This window comes from Atractosteus spatula, chromosome 1, assembly GCF_055471065.1.
Source record: "Atractosteus spatula isolate fAtrSpa1 chromosome 1, fAtrSpa1.hap1, whole genome shotgun sequence".
NCBI lineage: Eukaryota > Metazoa > Chordata > Actinopteri > Semionotiformes > Lepisosteidae > Atractosteus > Atractosteus spatula.
The window spans coordinates 52,658,951-52,680,819 of record NC_142706.1 but is presented as its reverse complement, the minus strand read 5'-3'; the positions used below and the strand labels follow the sequence as shown (position 1 = coordinate 52,680,819).

Below are 21,869 nucleotides of genomic sequence, written 5' to 3'. Positions count from 1 at the left end.
ACTCTTGTAGTCCTGGCCCGAATGCTCCAGTACCGTTTTCTAGATGGTAGAGGGTCAAACAGTCTGTAGCTGGGGTGTGTAAGGTCTTTGATGCTTAGAGCTTTCCTAAAGCACCATCTGACATAAATGTCCTGTATGGATGGGAAGGCAACCCCAGTGATGGACTGGGTAGTTTTCACCACCCGCTGTAGGGCTTTGCGGTCAGCAGTACTGCAGTTGCCATACCACACTGTGATGCAACTTGTCAGTGTGCTTTTTGTTGTGCATCTGTAAAAGTTAGTGGGGATCTGGAGACATATCTTAGCCTTCTTCAACTGTCTTAGAAAGTACAGGCGCTGTTGCACTTTCTTAATCAGACAGGTGACGTTGAGAGACCATGTGAGGTCATCCGTGATATGGACACGGATGTCAATAGTTTTGACTGAAGTGTCTTACAGAATAGTTGCTGATATAAATTGGTACTAATTTCAATAGCATAAAAAGAGACATATAACTTTTAGAATGATTTCATATGGTAATATTTGTGCTCTGATCCATTTTCCTTTTTTTATCCTGCTGTTATGTCCCAGTGTGTGGTCTATGTGTGTTTTTGTTATGTTCCACACTTCTGACTTTGATTGTTCTCCCTCCCCCATTGGCCCACCATTACACCACTGTTTCCATATGACATCATCTTCAATTAGCTTCTCGACCAATCATAACTCATCTTATTCAGTATAAAATAGGAGGTTTTCAGAAGGAAGAGGCCTTTTGTTTGACTTTGGTCACGCTCGGCTTTGGTTTTGCTTCGGGTTGGTCGGTTGGTCGGTTGGTCGGTTGGTCGGTTGGTCGGTTGGTCGGTTGGTCGGTTGGTCGGTTGGTCGGTTTGTGTGCGTATTTTCGTATAGCTTCGGCTTTGTTGTTTTGTTGGTTTCTGTTTGTCTCTTTGTACTTTCGTTTGTTTGTGTTATCCTTATTTTGCCATAACCTTGCCCAAACTTGTTATTGTATCAACCTCTGTGTTCTTTTGTACCCTGTTACTTGTCTACTCTTGTTTGTATTCGTAGTTCACTTGTGTATTTGTGTGAACTTTTGTGTATAGAGTTAGTTTAGGTTGTTGGCTACATTTTGCACACGCGTAGTTGATTATTGTATTAGTCACACTAGTTTAGTACGGGTGAGTGCCGTTTGATTTGTATGGTTTTGGGTAGTCAGTGGAGGTTAGCTAGGGTGTTGAAGACGCTGAAGGCCGTGTGTTTCGGGTTTTCTTTTGTAGCCAGGTTAGGTTTCCCTCACTTTCTTAGCCAGCTCCATTTTGTTTATTTTCTTTTCTTTGGCACCACTCTAGTTCCTTACCACTGTATTTATTGTGTCCTATTTTGAACCAGTCAGATATTCACCTTAAAATCATCGCTTTTGCACCAACCCTGGTTGTCATGCTTCCTAAGTCCCTCACCAGAACCCACCAGCTTCCAAAAATTGTGCTAAATGTTACACCCCTTTACCCCTAGACACCTGGGGTCATAACACCTACACATATGTTTTTTCATGAGTCATATTCTTCTTCAAACTCTGCTTATAATAAGATAAAATGCAAGCTATGATCTCTATACATGTAAACTAATTATGGCATTTCAACTAAATTACAGTAAGAGTTGTAACAGTAACATATTAATGTCTCTTCTGTGAAACAGGAGAAAGGTTAATTGTAATTCATATTGAAGTACAAGTAACCCAGTCTCAAGAGAACAGGATTCAGGAAACAAAGTTTTAAAATTCTGATGCCATTCAGGTTTGAGAATTGGCTTGTCATTTTTATTTTGCTGTGTTTTTCAAAGATGACTGAAATATCCGATACATTTGTTAAGAGATGCTGACATTTTTAACTTCTGAACTTTTTGGTCTTCATCTCTAATAGTAAATGGCTCGCTGTTTCTGTATTTATAATACATGTTCTCTTGGAGATTGTTACAGGTGCCACAGTAGAGCAAAAATCACAATTATTTTGTTAGAAATTTGTCAACTTTACATTTAAACGTATTAATATAATTCTGTTTTTGTAAGATGTATATTATATTGTTTTAGATATTAAAATAATTCGTATTTGAAAATGTTCATGTTTAAAAATTTACTTTTTTACTTACAATTTTACCAATTTATAGTGTCTGAGAAACGGTCTCTTTCAGAACACATTACGAGTCTGCCTACGTGACACTTCTCTGACTTAACAGAAGTGTCCCGTTCTGGGGACAAAAGCCCAGATGATTTTAACTATGAGATGTCTTGAAGATATAAGACATTCAAATTAGATGTTAACGGAAGGGGCTTTGTAATGCTGGATGTCTTATGTTAATATTTTAATTTGATATAAAAGAATCCTTGGCAGTTTTTCTTTGGATCATAGTTGAACACAGGGACCTTATGCACTGGTATTCCACACACGACTGACAAGACAATAGAAAAACTTAGCATTTTATCCATTCTTTGTTTATGACTGTAATGCATCTCCCTTATTGGGATTCAAAGAGAATTGTTGGTAAGCTAAGTCTGACAAAATTCAAATCAGGAATGGTAGACCTCCTTTCTTACTGTCTCTTCTTTATTTTGGTATTTAAGATCCTAATTTAAGAAAGCAATGGATGAGAGGAAGCATTTCAACCTATCTAGTTCATTTGGTTGTAATTGAAGATGTTTAACATGAAAAAAAATCAATGCTATAATATAAATAAATTTATGTATTTTTCTGGCATATTTAAAACTTAAAAGGAATTTTTTTCTTTCATGGAATGGGTTTTACAGTAAGTGTCTCAGCTTTTTAAAAGCCCAGTAATACAAGATAAAGAGAAAGGATCAATGCATCAACCATAATCAATTCGATATAAATAACATTGAATGGGACTGATGCATCAAAAACCTTTGGAGCAGCTTGAGATCAGGGTGAAAGAGATTATACAGTAGAATGGCACTTTACTTAGAATGAGTCAGTCTCAACTGAATGAGAGTCCACACTATAATAATGAGATGTCCTTCTTGTACATCTTTTGGAGAAGCCAAGCACTGTGAATTTAGATGTTTTTCAGGTGTTGAAATATCCACAAAAACAAGCAAGCAAAAGGAAGTAGCACAATCCTTCTTCACCTGATTTGGGCCCTTTGTATTATTTCTTCAGGTTTAGCAATTGCAATGTAAAACTAATTTTAATGTCTTTAATTAATAGATACAAATCTGATCAAGGTTTCAGTTATACTACAGAAGATGATATTATTGCATACAAAATTAATAGAACATTTCACATGAAGTTCACACTGTTGCACACTGTTGTACTAATGCTGGTGTGTGGTCTTCAATAAGAGACATGTTTTTTGCACTATTTCTAGTTTACTAGTACGTTTATTGGCTTGTAACCTTCCACAGTTACAAGCATTCTAACCCAGTTACACCAGAAACTACAGGTTTCTGCATTATCAGGTTTCCACACTAAGACTGAGAATGTAGAATATTTAGGCTCTTGCTGCAGGTGCCTTTCATTGTTTTAAAACCCAAATCTAAAAGTACAAACTGAAATAACATGAAACATTTAAAAAGGATTAAAATACAAATCAATTATGAATCATGGATACAAAATATTCAATGGGGTTTATTATTGCAGTGAATAGAAGAATTTATGTTAAAAGTTAAATGACTTAAATAAAATAATTCACACTCTGAAGCCTCAGGTATCCTAGGCCTTACCTTTTAGGTCACGTTCTATACCCTAGCTCAGTATATAGTCATAGCAGACTGAAATGTATATTTTAATAAAAGATGTCAGTAATAAGAATGAATATATTCAAGTCAGTTGCCAAGCTTGAAATATACTGTGTCGATGAACTAACTTTTAAATTTTCACTATTCCATAGGACCTACTACATTTCGTAGGACCTACTACATTACATCTTATCACTAGTTTTTCACTAGTTTTTAAAACTTTTAATTTCAATAAAAATGTTTACCCTATTTTTTTCACTACCGCAATGTTCTTGTATGTTTTGGAATCAAATTTATTGTGATTAACTAATCGTATAAACTTTTGGTGATAAGAATATGATGAATGAAAACTACTGTGCAAAAAACGTTTATTTTTATATATAAAAATAATAGATGCAAAATTGGACTTGAATGTATAGTTGTTTGCTGAATCAGTCTAATTTCTGAGTCTATTTGAGAACTTTCTTTATTTCTTTTTCTAAAGAGTAAAATTCTAAATTCTTTTCTAATTTGTAATACTGTTTTTTCATTATAATTTTTATTTGTATGGAAATATAGGCACATTCAATTATTGTAAAAAAGTCACCTTTTTCACAAGTATTTATATTGGCTAAAAGTGGAATACAAAGAAGTAATATTTCATTTGTTTGCAATTAGACTCTGCAGTACCCAAAACACATACAGTATATTTTGCTAAATCTCAAAATTATGGTATATTTCTGTTTGGCTTTAGCCGGTAATGTACCGTATCTGAGGTAAATTCATTTTTTTGTTTTTCTTTGGTTACATATTATCACTTGTACAGTATATTATGATACAAGTGATATGATAAAACAATGAAAAACACTATCAGTCCAATTAAAATTATATATCTGTATTGGAAGGTACTCTGGGAAATCAGTTGAAAGATTGTAAGGCAACAAGGTGCAGTGGATCAAAATACAGTACATTTCTTGTTAATTTGAAAATTATACATCTTATAAAATGAGATTTGTGTGTTGAAAGAATTGATTATAAAGTACACTGTGGAACCTCACACAAAGTGCACAAAATGGAAATGTGGAATTGTTCTGTGGTGTTGTTTTCTGATATTTGAATTATTCAGTCAATTAAGTTTATAAGCAGTTTATAATCAATTAAAATCAGTTTAATACATTTATAATTAATTAAGTCTATAAACAATTATTTTAAAAATAATTATATTAATAACTTTAATAATACCATTATTGTTAATAATAATGGTATTATTAATACCATTATTCAGGTATTATTCAGGTAATAATAATACAATTTCTCTGAGAATGCCCGCTTTTCCCACAATATCAGGTGAATAGAACAAGAGGTAGGAAATATGAACATTAGCCATGTATTGGCCCACCTAAACGTTTTTGTGCTGTTTTACCTTTATTGGGTAGCAATTGACGGTTACTGTATAAACGTTGGAGGTTATCTCTGAGTTACTAATGCATATTTCAGTAGCTTTCTGTGCATCATTTAAAAAAATCAGTTTTCCATCATATAGCAAAACTAGCTGATCTTTCGTTTGCTTTCAATCATCCATTCTACTTGCCCATTTTTCCAGCTCAATTAGTGCCATGCTTTTACCTTCAAGAATGGAAATAGAAATAGTGTATTGCAGTATATATAACAAATTATTTTATTAAGTTTTTCTTAAGCTTTCGTCACAATTGAAATTTTAATTTTTAAGAACTTGGAATCACCAATTAATTTTATTTTTATAACCACCACCACCCTTACTCCCAATCAATAGGAAACTATTGATCAGTTTTGGAAGGTAAGAGTGGTGGATGTCTTATTTTGAAATCTACTGTATATTGTAAGACGAGTCCTTTCAGTTTTCACACTTCAAGCATCATGGCAGAGGTAGCATGAAATGGAGGAGTGGTATTGCTCTCATGGATTATGCTGCAAGCTCACAGGTCCCCAGTAAGCCACAGGGATTGCTGTTATGTGATGTGTTGAGGACTTCTTGGATGTCTCAAGCCAAGATGCTTTTATTAATAAAAGCCCACCCCACCCTCGTTGCTCTCAGCCTGTCAATCTGTCAGTGCTGTCAGTGCTGGGGGGAATCGAAGTTACACTCAGCTGATAACATTTTCTTATTATAGCCAATTCCTAACTGGATGTGTCAGTATATTTACTTGTTGACCAAATGGGGACTCCCCAGATGTGCAGTTTCTCATTCTAGTAAATAAAAAGGCTATAACAGGAATCCACTAAAATTATTACCAATTAATAAATATCGATGTTTGCAATGTTTTTAGTTCAATTATTTTGAAATCTATTATTTCAAAATGTAATAATAATACAATTGAAACAACAAAGTTTCTGGAGCTTTGAGAAATGCTACAATTGTAATATTTTTTTTTAAAAAGGGTTGGTGTGGAGATGAATTTCTGAAACAAAGCATGTGTGAAAGAGCCTGCATATATACATGCAGAATGATGTTTTGCTTTAATTGGATATAAATAATGTAAAGGAAGGCAAATGTTAAACTGCACAGAATGTTACAATTTATAAATACATTTTTAAAATGTCAATTAGCATTGCAGGTACAATTAATAAAAGCAGAAATGCTCCTGTTCACTTTGATAATACTATTTACATTTTAAAGAATATTTTTTTTTACTTCTGCCTGCTGTTGTGGTGGTTAGTCCTTTGTGTCATACAGACCTTTCTCATTAATTTTTCCAATTATTATTCCTTTTCTTTTTATTTCTACCGGCAAAAATCTACAGACTATATGAAGTGAAATAATTAGCTACTCACAATATTGCAGAGGTGTAGTGCAAGAGCAGGTCAGTCGGTGCATCCTGCGGATTCTGACATTTCAAATTACCTGAACAACACCTGAAGCAATCTTTGGACCTAATTAACATCCCACCTAGTTAATGTCAGAGCTAAATGTACACATCGTTTAAAAAGGTAGAGGCAAAAAATAATATGCATAGATTTTTCCATTTTTCCTATATGCAAAAATGCAGAAGCTTCTGGTATTTTGTTTGAGTGGAGTAACTCTTTTTCCATCAAGTAATCAATGCACTGCTGAATGAGTTCATTTTAATGCACTCAATCATGCCTCTAATGTTCATAGCTTACGGGCGCAAGCATCAGTAATGCAGGAATGTTATATGGCTTCAGTTTGGGCCATTTCATAAAATATTCATGGAATCAAAAATGTGCATCAAAATAGGGGCTGGGAGAATTACATTTATGTTGCTTCTGTAGTGGCAGCTGTGCATTTGCACTCATTTGTGTTTAAGCATATTTTTAAAACAAAGTATATAGGCTGTAGTATTTTAATTTTGAAGAGTATGTATCTGTAAGAACAGCACTTGGGCTTTGGTTATGGAACTGAAAAGCTTCCTGGCTTTGACATTGCACAATGTCTTCCCATAGACAGTAAAGAAGTGATGCAAAAAGATGAAATATTACTGTAATGCCAGCTCTATTCATAGTCTGCCATTCCTCACTTTACATCAATCCATTCAGTCTTGCATCTCTACGAATGTGTTTGCCTTGTAGATGTCACTTTAATATTCTCCACGTTTCTCACAGTTACTTTGTGAACAGTCTTTTTTTCAAAGCGGAGATACAAATATCTCTTTCAATACTCCAAGTAAAACAAAGATTGAAGCTAAATTCTTTGAGGTTTGTTTTAGAAATACATGCTTAAAATATTGTACAACCATATACATTTTTAAATTCTTCAAGATGGTCATGACTATTTTCCATCTTTTTGTGAAAACTTTGTAGCGAAAGAGGGAATATTCACATCTCATTTTATTATGACACATAGCACTTCTATAAACTGAATGTAAAATGTTATTGATATGAAACTGACATAGTCTGACTTAAAGTCATTTCAATGAACCTTAAGCATTAATATTGATGGACCAAGCTTTGTGTAAAATGTTCCATGTTTGTTCTTGTCAGTATAAACAAGGAAACTCTTAAATATTAAACTCATCTTTGATTTTGTTCCACTGAATTCTTTCTATAACATTCCTTAGCCAAGGGATAGATCTTTTTCATCCTCATAATCAAGAGAATTGCACTCATCTTCAATTTCTGTTAACACTTGCTATTACTAGTGCATTGCCACTCTCTTGTGTTATCATAATTTCCAAATATAAGAAAATAAAATACATTTACTTTATATAATGATTAATGATCTTACTCAAGATGACTAATGACAAAGCACATGTTTTACAGTATATCCTTAAAACATGAATAAAGAATAAGGATTTTATTTGAATGAAAATACTGTATTACAAGAAAATTTAAATATTGTAATTAAATCATTATCATAGTTTCCCAACTAGTTTCCCAGTCCCAAGTGTCTAGACTTTCTTCTTTCTGTTTGTTGTCATCCTCTTTATTAAGGTAAGATAACATTCGAATTTTGGATATTTCCCCTGTATAAAACAGCCATTGATGGGCAACTGCCATAAGTATTTACCTGTTTAAAATAATCTATGCTGTTGTATGCTGTTTTAGTTTTACTCTGCCAACTGATTCCCAGATGAGCACATTTAAATGAGGCAAAACTGGAAGAAAAAAACTGCACTTTGACATGCATTTGCCACTTTTCTGCTCCATGTTTTAATAAAAATACAAACCTACCAAAAAAGACTGTATAAATATTAGTATTCACAAACTTTTGAACAGTTTACTGTTTTAATAAATTAAAAACAAGAGTTTTCTTAGTCTGTGAATAATAAAAAAAATATTTTTGCCATTTCAGTTTCTGTGATGCAAGAAGTGTATATATCTGGTATATAACAGTATATATCTGGCAAATACATTTTTGTCATTTGTCTTGTAAATACTAATATCAACTAGATTTATAAACTGTATGTTATGGATTATACATTTTAGTGTACATTGTATATTTTTATTTATTAAGATACTACTAAAATGTTTGCACTGATATTCTCCAGAAATCACTTTGAACCAAGGCCAACAAACCCCTAAACCATGGCACAATTCATCTAGAATGTGTATTTTTTATAGGCATTAAGAAAAGAAAAGTATTTATTTTTAGAAGAATCTCCAAAGAGTAAAAATCACTTGAAATAACTGGTAAATGTTTACCAATGACACTGAAATCCATGAAAACAGGATAAATATCATCTTAATTATTTTCTTAATGAATATTCTGAAAACAAAATGTATGGAGATGATATGGTGCATTAGTGAAAGAAGACATACCTGTACAGTCTCAATTTTATTTCCTGAAGTAACTAATTGGGTATTATATCACCTTTCCAGAACCTGAATTCTATTCTACCTAAATGATCTTATTATTTCACTAATTTGTAATTATAACCACTTCAGCGCCCCTCAAATGTAGTAATGATATTGAGATTTAGAATGGAAATTTAAACAACTCATAAAATTAAATATAACATATGCAAAAAGAATGAAAAAGAAAACTTTGACTCTTGATGCTACATAAAAACACATTACTAGTAGTCTAGGGGCTATATCTGCATTTGCAATTCAGATGATTTCTTTTCAGTTCAGCAACAGGTCTTCTGAATACAGTTGATAAAGTTAACAAGTCTGCTTCCCGGAGTAGGAGTACACATACAGTACTAATTTAATTTTCTTAATATACCTACATTATTTTTATCTTAGTTTTGCTAGTGTTCCACTAGTATCAGTCATCAATCTGTAAAATTTTCAAATACCTTCAAAATGTTTTTTTCTAGGCTTTTTTGTTTTCTACAACTTGTTGCAAATTTGACATCATTCTGACTGTTATCCATTCATATGTTGCATGTACTATTACATTTGTTTCAGGAAAACAGAGACTTATCTATTTCCTTTTGAATCTTTTTTTCTTTTTCTTTTTTAGCCCCTTTTCTGTTTTGTATAATTGCTTCCTTTTATACCTCAGAGATGTTTTGTATTTTGAAAACTCTCCACCAGAGCCTGCTGTTACATACTCATGTGGATAGCAATTCAGACCTAATGTATGTTACCAAGCTCCAAAGAAACAGTAAATGCACTGACTTGTGTTCTGTTTTTTTATTTGATAAACAAAAGTGCTTAAAATGTAATAAAATGATATGGTAATGTTCAATGGCAAAAAACATGTTTATTGCAGGTCAGCTGGAGAAAGCCACTGAACATTATGAAGCATTCCATCATCTGACATTGGGGCGGGCATGGAAGGATGAGGCAGGGCGTACTCACAACTCGTGGGCCTGTGAAAGTCTCTGGAGGATTTACACATTACTCGCAGACAAAATGCTCGAAAATAAAGAACACAAGCAGGCCATCAAAACTCTAATAAAAGCCTTTGAAATGGCAAAAGAAGGTGGGTGGAAAATAACACTCTCAGATTCCTTTCTTTAATGTGCTAACCCCCGTTCTCCCAGGAGAGAAACTAAAAATCATCATATGCTTGACTGGCTGATTATACCCCATGAATTCTAAAGACAAATGCAGTCAATATACCTGCAAATCTGACCATAAAACAGAAGTGCCTTTCTTTCTCTGGTCGTGCTGCTGATACAGTAGATCCTATTAGTTGCTTGAAAGCTTGACTACAGTAAATGAATCTTTTTTCTTCGATGCCTGAGAGAAACTTCTAACATATTTTGAAGGTTAAAGAAAATGTTTTCCCTGATCTAAAATAAAAATAAGAATCACTTTCAAGATGTCACCTCCTTATTTTGCTATTTGCTTATGGCTTATTGTTCCTGTTACATTAAAAAGCATCTTCTGAATGATAAAAATAGAAAATGTCAAACAGTAAAAACAGTAGGGTTGGCAGAACCCTGAGCAGATCAACATTATGTATAATTACAGCTCGTTTTAAAAAGGAAAATGTTTGGCTATAGTATAATATGATTGCTCCTACAGCCCACATAAATTTAGGATCAGTCAGTGCTTTAGAGTGTCTCAGTGGAGAGTCACTACACACTGTTCAGATTTGTGGAAAAATTCATGTTCTTCTTCCTATCAAGGTAATACAGATTTAATAAATGAATTAATAAAAAATACAAATAAAATATTTTATGTGGGTAGCTGCGTCAGCATGCGTAGTCTGCAAAGAAACAAGTAATAGGTTAATTCCATGCTGAAAAGAGAAGAGAGAAAACACAACGTTTCGGCTTTGAAGCCTTCACGTGTGAGCTGAATAAAATCTTTTATTTTTGTATATTCAACCACATTTCCTACATCTCATAAATATGTCCACATTGCACAACTATATACTGAGCATAAAAAATAATCGTGTAATTTACAATGGCACCAGATGTACAAAGATATTTTCAGGAAAGGAGGTCCAAGTGTAAGTGGGCAGGAGCATATAGTTGGTACAGAACATCACTTGTAGTAATGTCAGATGTATGGTAACTGTTACAGTAGTAACCTAATGTCACAGCACCACCTTAATTAAATCCTGGTGCAGCCCTTCCTGCGGGCACATCCTCACATTACAACATTCCAGCAGGAGAAATCACATACCCATGTGCTTGTAAACATAAGCATTCTTGCAAGTTAAAAATGTGATGATTGTGTCATGGATTCCCTACTCTCCAAACTTGAGGCCCACTGAACACCTGTGGTAAAAACTGGGATGACATGTAGGGCTCGGAGCCCAGTTAACAAGAACATGCTTGTGCATAAGAAGAATGGAACAATCCCACTAGACAGCATCCACAACCTGATGCAGAGCATGAACTGCAGATGTACAGCTTCCAATGGAGACCACACATATTACAAGCCTGTTACTTTCCCTGTTGTTTATTATTTCCTTAACTGGGACATACTGGTTCTATTCTGTGCTTTTCTTACTTTTTACCAGGCTTAACTTTCAACAAGTTAAATCACTTCATCACCTTCATCCAAAGAACTCTTTGACTAATGAGGTGCTTATGCAACATTCAAAGTCACTTAATTGTATAATGGTCAGTCATGTTTCAAAAAACCTATATTGTGATGTTATTTCTGATGTTCATTATATGTTGTCTTAGTAAGCTGTCAGTCAAGCTCTTATGATTTTTTTTTCCGTGGGAAACATGTTCTCAAGGTTTTTAACAGAAGCTCCGTATTATAAACTCACTCGTCAAAAGGAGATGCCACAGATTTCAGCAGGTCTGCTCCAATATGCTGTGAAAATTAAATTAACCTCAATGACAAAGTGTTGTATCCTCAGATCTTTTCTTCTGGTTTCCTGAGTGAGTTTTAATCATCAACTGCTCATACAGTACTCTTCTGCTCAATGTGGTTGATGATGGGACACTGTGTTGGCAATTGTAGAAGCATTGAATATTGAAAATACTGTACTTAAGAGCACTAGAATTTGGAAGAGTAAGGAACATTTTTGAAATAAGATATCGAATTTGAAATCAAGATTCACTTGTGTGAGGTCTGCACCATCTATGCAGAACATGGCTTTTTACCTTTTATCATTGTACATTCCAGTCCTATTGCTTCATGCTTTAGGCTGTATATCACGTAACACTCACAAGTGCCACTTTTACCTGAAATTTCTCATGAGGATACATTCTTTCTGTACAGAAATGTTTTTCCATTTCAGTTTGCAGAGCTTGAAATAATTATTGGACCACAGAATCTGTAGATCTTATGATGTCACTTACCTGATTCATTTTTTCGTAGAGGACATACAGTACAAGTACTCATCTATTCTCAATAACTAGATTCTGGCTTCATGAAGTCATGCTGAATCTTCAGAAATCAGAAATAACTGTAAACATTTTTAGTAAACCAATCTTTTATAAAGCCATTGCAACATTGCTGTGGCAAACAAACATCTAGGCACAGTATTTGTAGGTGATGGGAAACTTTTATCAGGAAAGTGTATTTAATATACGCACTATATTTCCATCTGTGTTTATTTTTGTACTTTCATAGATTTTTTTGTGTGAAACAAAATACTTTGCAAAAAAGAGTCATCACTGAAATCATCAAAGTTTCCCTTCATGGAAATGTGAACATAAAAATGTCTACTTTTGTGAAGTGCCAGCATAACTGAATTTGCAGTAAAATTCAAAGGCACAAGGACAGGAAACAGAGTAACTAGGTGATGAACTACCTTGCCAGTTCTGAAATCCCAGTGAGTGTGCACTAACATTAGCGTTCATTTTTATCCCATGAATTATCTGTAACCACTTCTCATTTTGGAATAAAGGATATACCGTGGCTGATTTAAGGTTTGGGGATAGCCTAGGGCAAGTTATTCTAAGAGCCCCCCAATGTCAATGTGACTGCCTAGCAGAATAAAAGCAAGAGCAATAAACCTGAGGAAAAGTACTTGCATTGAACAGGGGCTCCCTGAGGCAATGGCCCAAGTGCCCTGTGGTTAAATCCTCCACTGAAAATATAATAATCAAACTACAGGGATGAAAAGAACATTGGTAGTGGTAGCAATCCAAAATCAAAATATACATTTATTTTTTTCTAAGTCTTTAATCGTTATAATCCTTTTTTTCCAGCGGGTGATAAAAAGATAGAAGGAAAGGCTGCTTACCGAGTAGGACTAGCTTATCAAAGTTCTGGCGATCAACAAACGGCTATGACTGTAAGTGTTACAATTTGTGGGGGGTTTTTGTGTAATTTTTATTGTTTTTACTTTCATTTTCATTACAAAATTCACAATTCTTTTTTTACAAATATGTTATGTTTGCATGTCACATATTGTAATTTAATTTAAACTTATACTAGGTTTAGATGTAGCTATTGGTACTCCACAAACAGAACTCTGTATAATATTCAATGCTTTGTGTTTTTATAAGGATTATAGAAGTTACAATACAAATATGAGAAATAAGTTTACCCTAATGTCATTGCTACTACATCTGGTAATTGTGATAGAAAACAACAAAGGGTGAAGTATTTGGACATATTGAAGTATTTATGGGACAAACACTGTATACTGTACATGTGGAAGTTTGACAAAGGAACAGTTCAGAAAACAGCTGACTTATTTAGAAGTTTACCTTAGTGCTACATTTAGTGGATATTATATTGAAATGGTTTTTATTTGAAACGGGCTTTGTATTTGGCTAGTCTTTTTTATAAATTTATCATTGTGGTATGTCTGTGTTATTGATTAAATTGTTAATATAATTAACAGTACTAATTCTTTTGTAACAGAATTATTATTTGTTTATACCCATACACTTATTATGAGCTGATATTGTTCTGCTTTTCAATATGTTTATTTCCTTTTAACTGTATATAACAAGTGGCCAACAGATTTTTTTTGCTATTAAAATTGCAAATTGTGATAAATTATTTTACTCTGTACACGCCTGTGGGAGAAAAACACACAGGTTTCTTGTTTACTGAAAATTAAAAGAGTATATATATAATTTATTGGATAAATTCAATTTTAATAAAAGTTTCATCGTTTAAATTTTATTATTAAACACAAACTTCTCTTAAAGGTTTTATGATATTTTTTTCACAGGAGTGGAGTCGTGTGCTCACTAGAGAATAGTGAAGCATAATCAAGTATCAAATTCATATATATATTATTGTATTTCCGGAGGGCAAGTGTTTTTTGGAATAAAATATAGGAAGCAGTTAGCAGCCATAAACATTTCAATGAGGCTGACATAAATCACTTAGAGATAATACAAGTTCCATGACACTGTTTCTAGTGTGTTTTCAGTAAATATTGTTCTTTTGAATGCCATGGTGCAATTTAGTTATATAGTACTACTATAAACAAATAATTATTCATTACCATGTTTGGAAGTGGTAGTTTGAGGTCCATAAATTCAATTAAGGCTGACATTAGTCAAGTCCCAATGAAGTAATTCTCTGACATACAATAGAGAGCGGCAAGTGCCCCCATTTTAAGAATTATTGCCTAAGATTTACATTTACATTGTCATTTTAATGGTCCCTTCAACTGAGCAGAGCTCAGATGCATACAGGGCCGCAATCACAGCCTTCCCTCCCTTAGGACTTCCGTTTGTCATTACACATAGCTTGCAAACTCTTTGCCATTAGAAGTCTCTGTGCCTGGTGGTAATGTGCAGTTTATCTGCTGCCTCAGAGAATGCTAAAGAGGTCCTGACACACGGTGGGGACTCCTGGGGTCTGGGCTCAGGGGTCTCAGTGGTTGTTTGCCTGTTTTCCATCAGAGTTTTCATCTCCTTTATCCTTTTGTGCTGCAGCCCACCTCGGGCAGTCTCCTTAGAGGGGATCTAAAAGGAGCAGCTGCTGTTAAAGAGTGCCATTTCCTCCTGCTGTCACCACGCTGGCATTCCCCATTAATATGCATATGAACTTGTTTCTCTTAGTTCTGAACTCTAATGACAAAGCGGGAAAGCATATGCTTGAAATATTTATGATCTTATCCAGTAATTAAGAGGTAGAGAAAAAAGGAGAATGATGCTTGGATTATTCACCATGCTGGCCTAGGAAATGCTATAAATAGTCTATTCTTGCTATCTGTCATCAGAAAAATATTGTGTGTCTTTTTATCCTTAAAGAATTTTAATTGCCCTTTACATTATTTTATTCCTTATCTTTCAAAAGGAGGCATATTATGCTGTGTCAGCCTAAAGAGAAAGGAATTATTCTCTTGCTTTAGTTGTTTGTCTCATGCAAACAAACTCACTATACTTTTACTATAATGGTAATCAAACTTGAGAATAATTTACTGAGAGCGCAAGTAATGTTGTCTTATGTACACTACCCTACTCCCTCCCTACACTCCTACTCTTTTTTTAGCATGACCAAATTGCCTAAATACCAATGTACAGTACATGTAAAAAGGTTTTTTATGTCTTTGTTGTAAATACAGATTTATTTTTAAGTCACAGCTTAGCTGAAATGATTCTTTGCCATTATAGGTGTATATGGAATAGCTTAAACAACTCATAAGAATACTTTTTAGTTCTGTTTATCCTTGATACTTATGTTTAATGCTTTCCAACCTTTTATTTTCAAATCAGTATTACATGAAGACCCAAGAATCAATAATTACTACAGTAGCTATAGGCATAAAAAGGATCCTTTATAGATACAGACTAAAAATATGTATTTAACTGTGCCATGTATCTTTGATGTTAGAAAGCCCTCTCATAAAAATCTATTTGAATCTTCCTGAGTTACTGTCCCAGACAGTATTAAGGATACCTTTAGATAGTAATAATGGAACAGCTAATAATAATGATAATGCTCATCAGCCTAAAAAGGGAATATGTTTATTTAACCGTACAGTACATTTAATAACATCAAAAAAATAATGTTACTATTACCTTTCAGTGTTTTATGGTTTAGGTACCAAAAATGCAAGATGTCTGGACATATATGTCATTTTATAATTTTTTAACATCATATACAGAATAACAATGTTTTCAGATTTTCTGATTTTTTTCTGAATTTAATCTTCTGAACTTTCCAAATTTAGTTTAAACCTACAATTTTGTTATTTGGTAAGGTAAAATCTACAGATCAAAACCAGAGTGCAAAAATGTCATCTTTATTCTTTCGCTCTTGTGCCTGTACATGTATATATTTACAGAAAGTGCCAAAAGTAAATTGTTTTTTTTATTTTAATTACAAGTAAATACTCAAGTAATTTTACAAGTAATTTTCATATTCTTAAATTCTTATGGGTTTACAATTTAACAGTATTAAATGTTAAGTCTAAGAAATTATTGAATATAATTGTCAACAACAGACATCGAGGTCTATTTATTGGCAAAATTATAAAGCAATTAAAACACTGCTTGTTCAGCTCAATTTTATTGATGGTATTAAATCATTCTTTGTGTTCTGTTATTTTCTTTCCCACTGTAGTTTTTAATTTTATTAAGTCAAAGCATTCTTGCTTCTGATCTCTTATAAATGCCTAGTTGTTCCTGGTTGTGCAGATTTCTCTTTATTTAAAATCTATGTAAATTTTCTAAGTGCAAACCGGAAGGCAAAAGCTTTGATGTGGAAAAATAAAGGTAATAATAAAGTGTGTGGCAGACCATTCATGGAATTCTCCTTCTAAGTACTTGAAGACACTGAGGCATGCTCATGCATACAGTATGAAATAAGGGTCTTAGGAGGATACTGAATCTTGACAACCAGGTATATTATAGTCAACACTGCCGTGAGATAAAAGTAAACCAGACAGCTGGCCCACAGTACTTCGAATAGTTCATGCATTTGCACTTACCAAAATTTAGAAGTCTTCGTTCTCCACTTTCATGCCTCTTCTTCCCTTTTCATTCGTGCAATAAAGGTCTCACTTTCCAGTAGGTATTGCCCTGTCTACTGACGTGTTATCTGGGCCCTGATGGCACACATTGCACCGTTGAAATCTTGAGCTTATTGGGCTGCGGTCTCATCGCTACTTCTATCCCCGCACTGCTTCCTGCTTGTCATTGCTCAGCACTCAGCGCCACACTGGCTTGTTTTGTCAATAACCATTTATTTGTTGCTGGAATAGCAGCAGCCATTACATCTGACCTCCCTGTTTCATCAATTATGGATAGATTATTGGATGTGAACATCTGCAAAAGCTTGCTGTTGGACTCACCTCCTGGCTGGGATTAGATAAAGTATTAAACTGTTGTTTATTGTCAGGCCAAAACTCTACTGGGAAGCCAGGGGGAATTCCTGAACCAGCAAACTCCCATCAGCAGGCACCTTAAATTGTTTAGTAGTGCCGCTGAGCCCCATAAGATGTTAGCCATTTATTATTTACACTTATTACTAGTTGTTATAACATACATGATAAAAGCTCCTGGCAGACACAATATTTAGTCATTGTTTGTCACATCCAACAATGCAGGAATAGAAGATAAAGCCTGTCGTCCTCACATGGCTGTTAAGGGTAACAGATGGAGCTCTAACACCTTGCCAAAAGCTACTTTCTACTGGGAAATTCTTCAGTTGGCAAGAAAAAATGTCACATATTATTTATAACTGACCATCAGTGAGCTTGGTCATTAATGTTGGAGGACTAGTACTGGAGTCGGAGGACCAGTAGTTGGAAAAAATAGTATTTTTATTTGTTTTTTTGGGGGGGAAGTGGAAATACATGAAGAACAGCTGTACTTGAAGCTACATGTGAACCTAAAATATGTTTTATTCCAGAAACAGTACTATTCATTTTAGTGATAGTCAAACACAATAGTATATGACCCTAGAGTTTGACAGGTCAGCTCTGCTATTATGTTGGAGTGATTGCTTTGATTTTATTTTTGGTCATTGAATTGAATAAGTTGAACACTGTCATAATTTAGTGGTAAATAGTATTGCTAATTGCAAATAAAGTAGGATATCTACTAAATGCTGCCAATAATATTGCTTTTTTTCTTTACAGTTACTCATCGAAATGTTAAGGTGTAAAATTAAGTGAAAATGGGCCGTTGTAATTATTTATTTTGCTGACCAATTTATATAACACAGCTTACATTTGTACTTATTTACATTGAAATAGTCTGCATGATACACCTTGCTCAAGGGCATAAAAACAATGCTTCTCCCAAGATTCAGACCCACCATCTTTTGGTTATGAGTCCTTAATCACACCTGTTTTTTCACACTATGTTAACTATTCAGCCCTATCACTGAAACTGTAAATGAAATTTATCTAAAATGCCTCAATTGTAGTGAGATTGGAAGTCCATATTAGCTTATTTTTGGTTACTTTTTTTTCTTTATTGTACAAGGCAGAGAAGTTTATAGCATATGGATATGCGAATTACATTGAAAATATACAGTATACATGTACTGTAGCTTACTGTACAGTATGTACCATAAAACACATTAAATGTTAAATTTAAATAGGATAGTTTGAAATATTTTTCATTGTTTTAGATTAGAGATACAGTACATCTTTATGGTTACATGTAGAAACTGATATACAATTTATCAAATGCAATTAAAATCTTTATAAAAACACATCTGATTTGTTTGAATTTTTCTAAAATCCGTTAAACAGATAGAATACTGTAACAGAATATATTAATTTAAGAAATTTTAAGTAGACTTTCAGAAAAAGAGGCAGTTACATTCCAAGAAAAAAGCAAAAGGAAAGAAGATGGAAGTAAGACACCAGAGATTGTTTTTCATTTTCAAAGCTGATATCCAGCGTTAGCATTTGGCTTGTTCAGTTCCATTAAATAACAACAAATATTAATTTTGAATTCATTTTTTTCTCAGTATTACTTCTGCTGTTGTGGTATTCAATTCAAAGATGAGCATATTGGAGTTCTGGAGTTTTCTGTTATTTTAAGCAGTACTACACAGACATAAGCTGGATAGCTGGATATTTTTTTGGAGTTGACTTTGTTTTGGAGTTGTCAGTCTGCTGGACTGGTGACTGACTTTAGATACAGTGAGAAAATACTTTATGTGTATGTGGTTTCTTTAATGATTTATTTGACCCTGGTTTGGATGAATGGCAGTATTTGTCTAAACTTTAAACTCAAAGCCCCTTTACTTATCTATGATTATCTACAATTAGGTACAGACCAATATAAATTATAATAATATTGTCAGTCCATTCATAATGATTTAGTCGTTGTTATAAATGAAAGACACACAGCCAAAAGGGTGCTTCTCTTTGACGTAATGTGCTTACAAATTGCATTGATGACATTGGCAGTACTGAAATATAGGATAATAGCTTATTCCCTTAACGTAATGAGAAGCAGGAGTATGCCTGTATAGTCTATACTAAAATGTAACTCTGTTTCGTTGAATTGGTACAGTACATCTCTATAGATGTATATCAATTGTAAATTTACTCATTTGAATTTTTTGCCACTCTGTTGGGTCAAACATACTATATTATTCTAAAATAATTTATTTTCTTAATGTTTTAAATTCTATTTATTTCCGTTTATTTATTTACACTTAATTTTATAGTATTCCAGTGCCATTTTTAATTTGCATTTCTCAAATTTCCTTGTGAACAAATCACCATATATAACTAAATTGAAAACCAGGTCTTTTCCATTGAAAATGAAACCAATATTCTGGTATTTAATAGGATAAAAGCTAAAGTATTTAGCTACTGACAAACTACTTTTTGCATTTCTTTAGGTTATTCCCACTTTTGTGTTCATAATTTTGTTCATTTTCAAAAGGCTTATGAAAATTTCCTTTATAAAAAATAACTTTGATATTGTAGGATGTAGATAGGGCAATGGATAAAAACTAGAGTACTGATAAGGAATGAATGCTGATATTAGGGGGAGATAAAGTTAGTGGATATACTGTACTGTAAACAAGTATCTATTCAGGAAGTATAGGTAAACACATTGCAGATGACATTGAATTTAGACAGCTGTGGAATGTTATATGCAAGTAACAAAAGAATAAATATAAGATAGGAAGCACTCAGACTGAAGAAAATTCATAAGAACATAAGACAGGTCTGAAATAACAGCAAATAATTTGGCCTATATAGCATTCCAAACATTTCTTGAAAAAACAGCTTCAACAACATGGCTGAGAAGCTTGTTCCATACTTCCACAAAACACTTTGCATGAACTGTCTCCTGTTTTCGGTTATACTGTAAATGCTCATCAGACTAGTTTCAGACTGAAGAATGGCACTGGGTTAACATTGTCAGTGCTTTTCAGGATTTTGAATACTTTAATCAGGATCATTCATTCCTTGTGAATGAGTCTTAGGTATCTACTGTACAGTATGTAGATGTATCTTTTTCATCATCTGGAGAATCAAGAATGAATAAAGTAGACAAATCGAATGCTAATGTAATGAAGTGCTCTCACTTGACTGAGAGCAGAAGTCCGAGACGGTGATGCAAACTCAGGTACAAGGCAGAGCGATCAGACAGTAGCCAGTTGTAGGAACAGACTGAATGTGCAATCCTAGCCGTAGTCAGGGACTAGAAAGCCCATAAGATAATCCAGGAACTTATCCAAAAGTACAAACACAGATAAAAAAAAAACAGGAAAAGCCAAACAGAGTGCAGGGAAAATCCAAAACTGAAGTTGAAAACACAAGCAAGGTCCAAAGCTGGAAATAAACAACAAAGACAGGGAAAAACAGATTTTCTAAAACTGAGCAAAGGTGAGTGGTGAAAGCAGGTCTTAAATAAGAATAAGGTTAGCACTGGTTAAAAGAGTACAGAAGTTTTTTTGCCACTTCACATTGTTAATTGATAGATTGGATGGTGAGTAGTAGTTACCCTGATTGCTCAAGAGTGTCTTCCGGTAGTCTGTCATGAGCAGGTATAACAGCTAAGCTATATAGTTAATAGGACACTATTGGAAACTAAGAACATGAGGCAACTCTTTACCCAGAGCATAGTAGGAGTCTGGATTGAGCTACTGTACCTAGCCATGTAGCAATACCTGAGCGTGTTTCAAGCAATGGCTGGAAGAACTACTGTAGCAACTAAACAAGCTAGAATGACCTCCTTTTATTTGTGGCCTTTCTAATGTTCTTACAAAAAGCCTTTCTCTTAGATATTGTAGATGTATGGACTCATGGATGCATGTGTGAATAAACGAATAAGATGCTTTTTCAGTGATGGTGACAATACAATGTTTTCTTCACCAAAAGCAAAAAAGATTTAATATACTTGTATCAATTTGGTGTGCTAAACTAACAAATATTTTGCATGAATATATACCCTGCAACACGGTGTCAATATTATAATGGTAAAAGGAAATTAATGCCATTGTGCATTAATTTGATTTAATTTTCACAATCATGTGAGATTAATTTAATAATATTATGTTCACAATTAGAACACAGTTGGGTAATCTATACATAATAATCAACAAAGCACATATCTCAGAAAAATTAATCTATCATACCAATGCGCATGTTTCATTATTAAACAGATCTAATCAGAAGATAACCCTTTACAGATTTTCTGGTTTTAACTTGCACTACATGAAGCAATACATTTTAAATGGTTCACAGTTTGATAGTTCTCTGCCAGAACATTTCTTCATTTCTCTTTTTGTACATTTGAATGCCCACATCATTCCACATATGTTTTCAAAGCTTTTATGTGTTATATTGAACTGATGAAAGAAGTGTTTAGCCGAAGTCAAAAACAAAAGGCAGTGCAAATATGAAGCTTGTGAATCCCATGGAATTGTGTTCAGAGACGCATTTGTCAAACAAAGAGGATCAAATT

The 21,869-nt window shown here is 33.6% G+C and overlaps 1 protein-coding gene across 1 annotated transcript in view; it reads left to right on the top strand.

Annotated features, from left to right (window-relative positions):
• ttc29 (tetratricopeptide repeat domain 29) overlaps positions 1–21,869 on the top strand; it is a 96,139-nt gene that overhangs the window by 27,714 nt on the left and 46,556 nt on the right. Inside the window, exons 6-7 of the mRNA XM_088930094.1 lie at positions 9,863–10,075; positions 13,221–13,306. Coding sequence (XP_088786220.1) covers positions 9,863–10,075; positions 13,221–13,306 — 299 coding nt within the window. The remainder of the gene's footprint in view (positions 1–9,862; positions 10,076–13,220; positions 13,307–21,869) is intronic.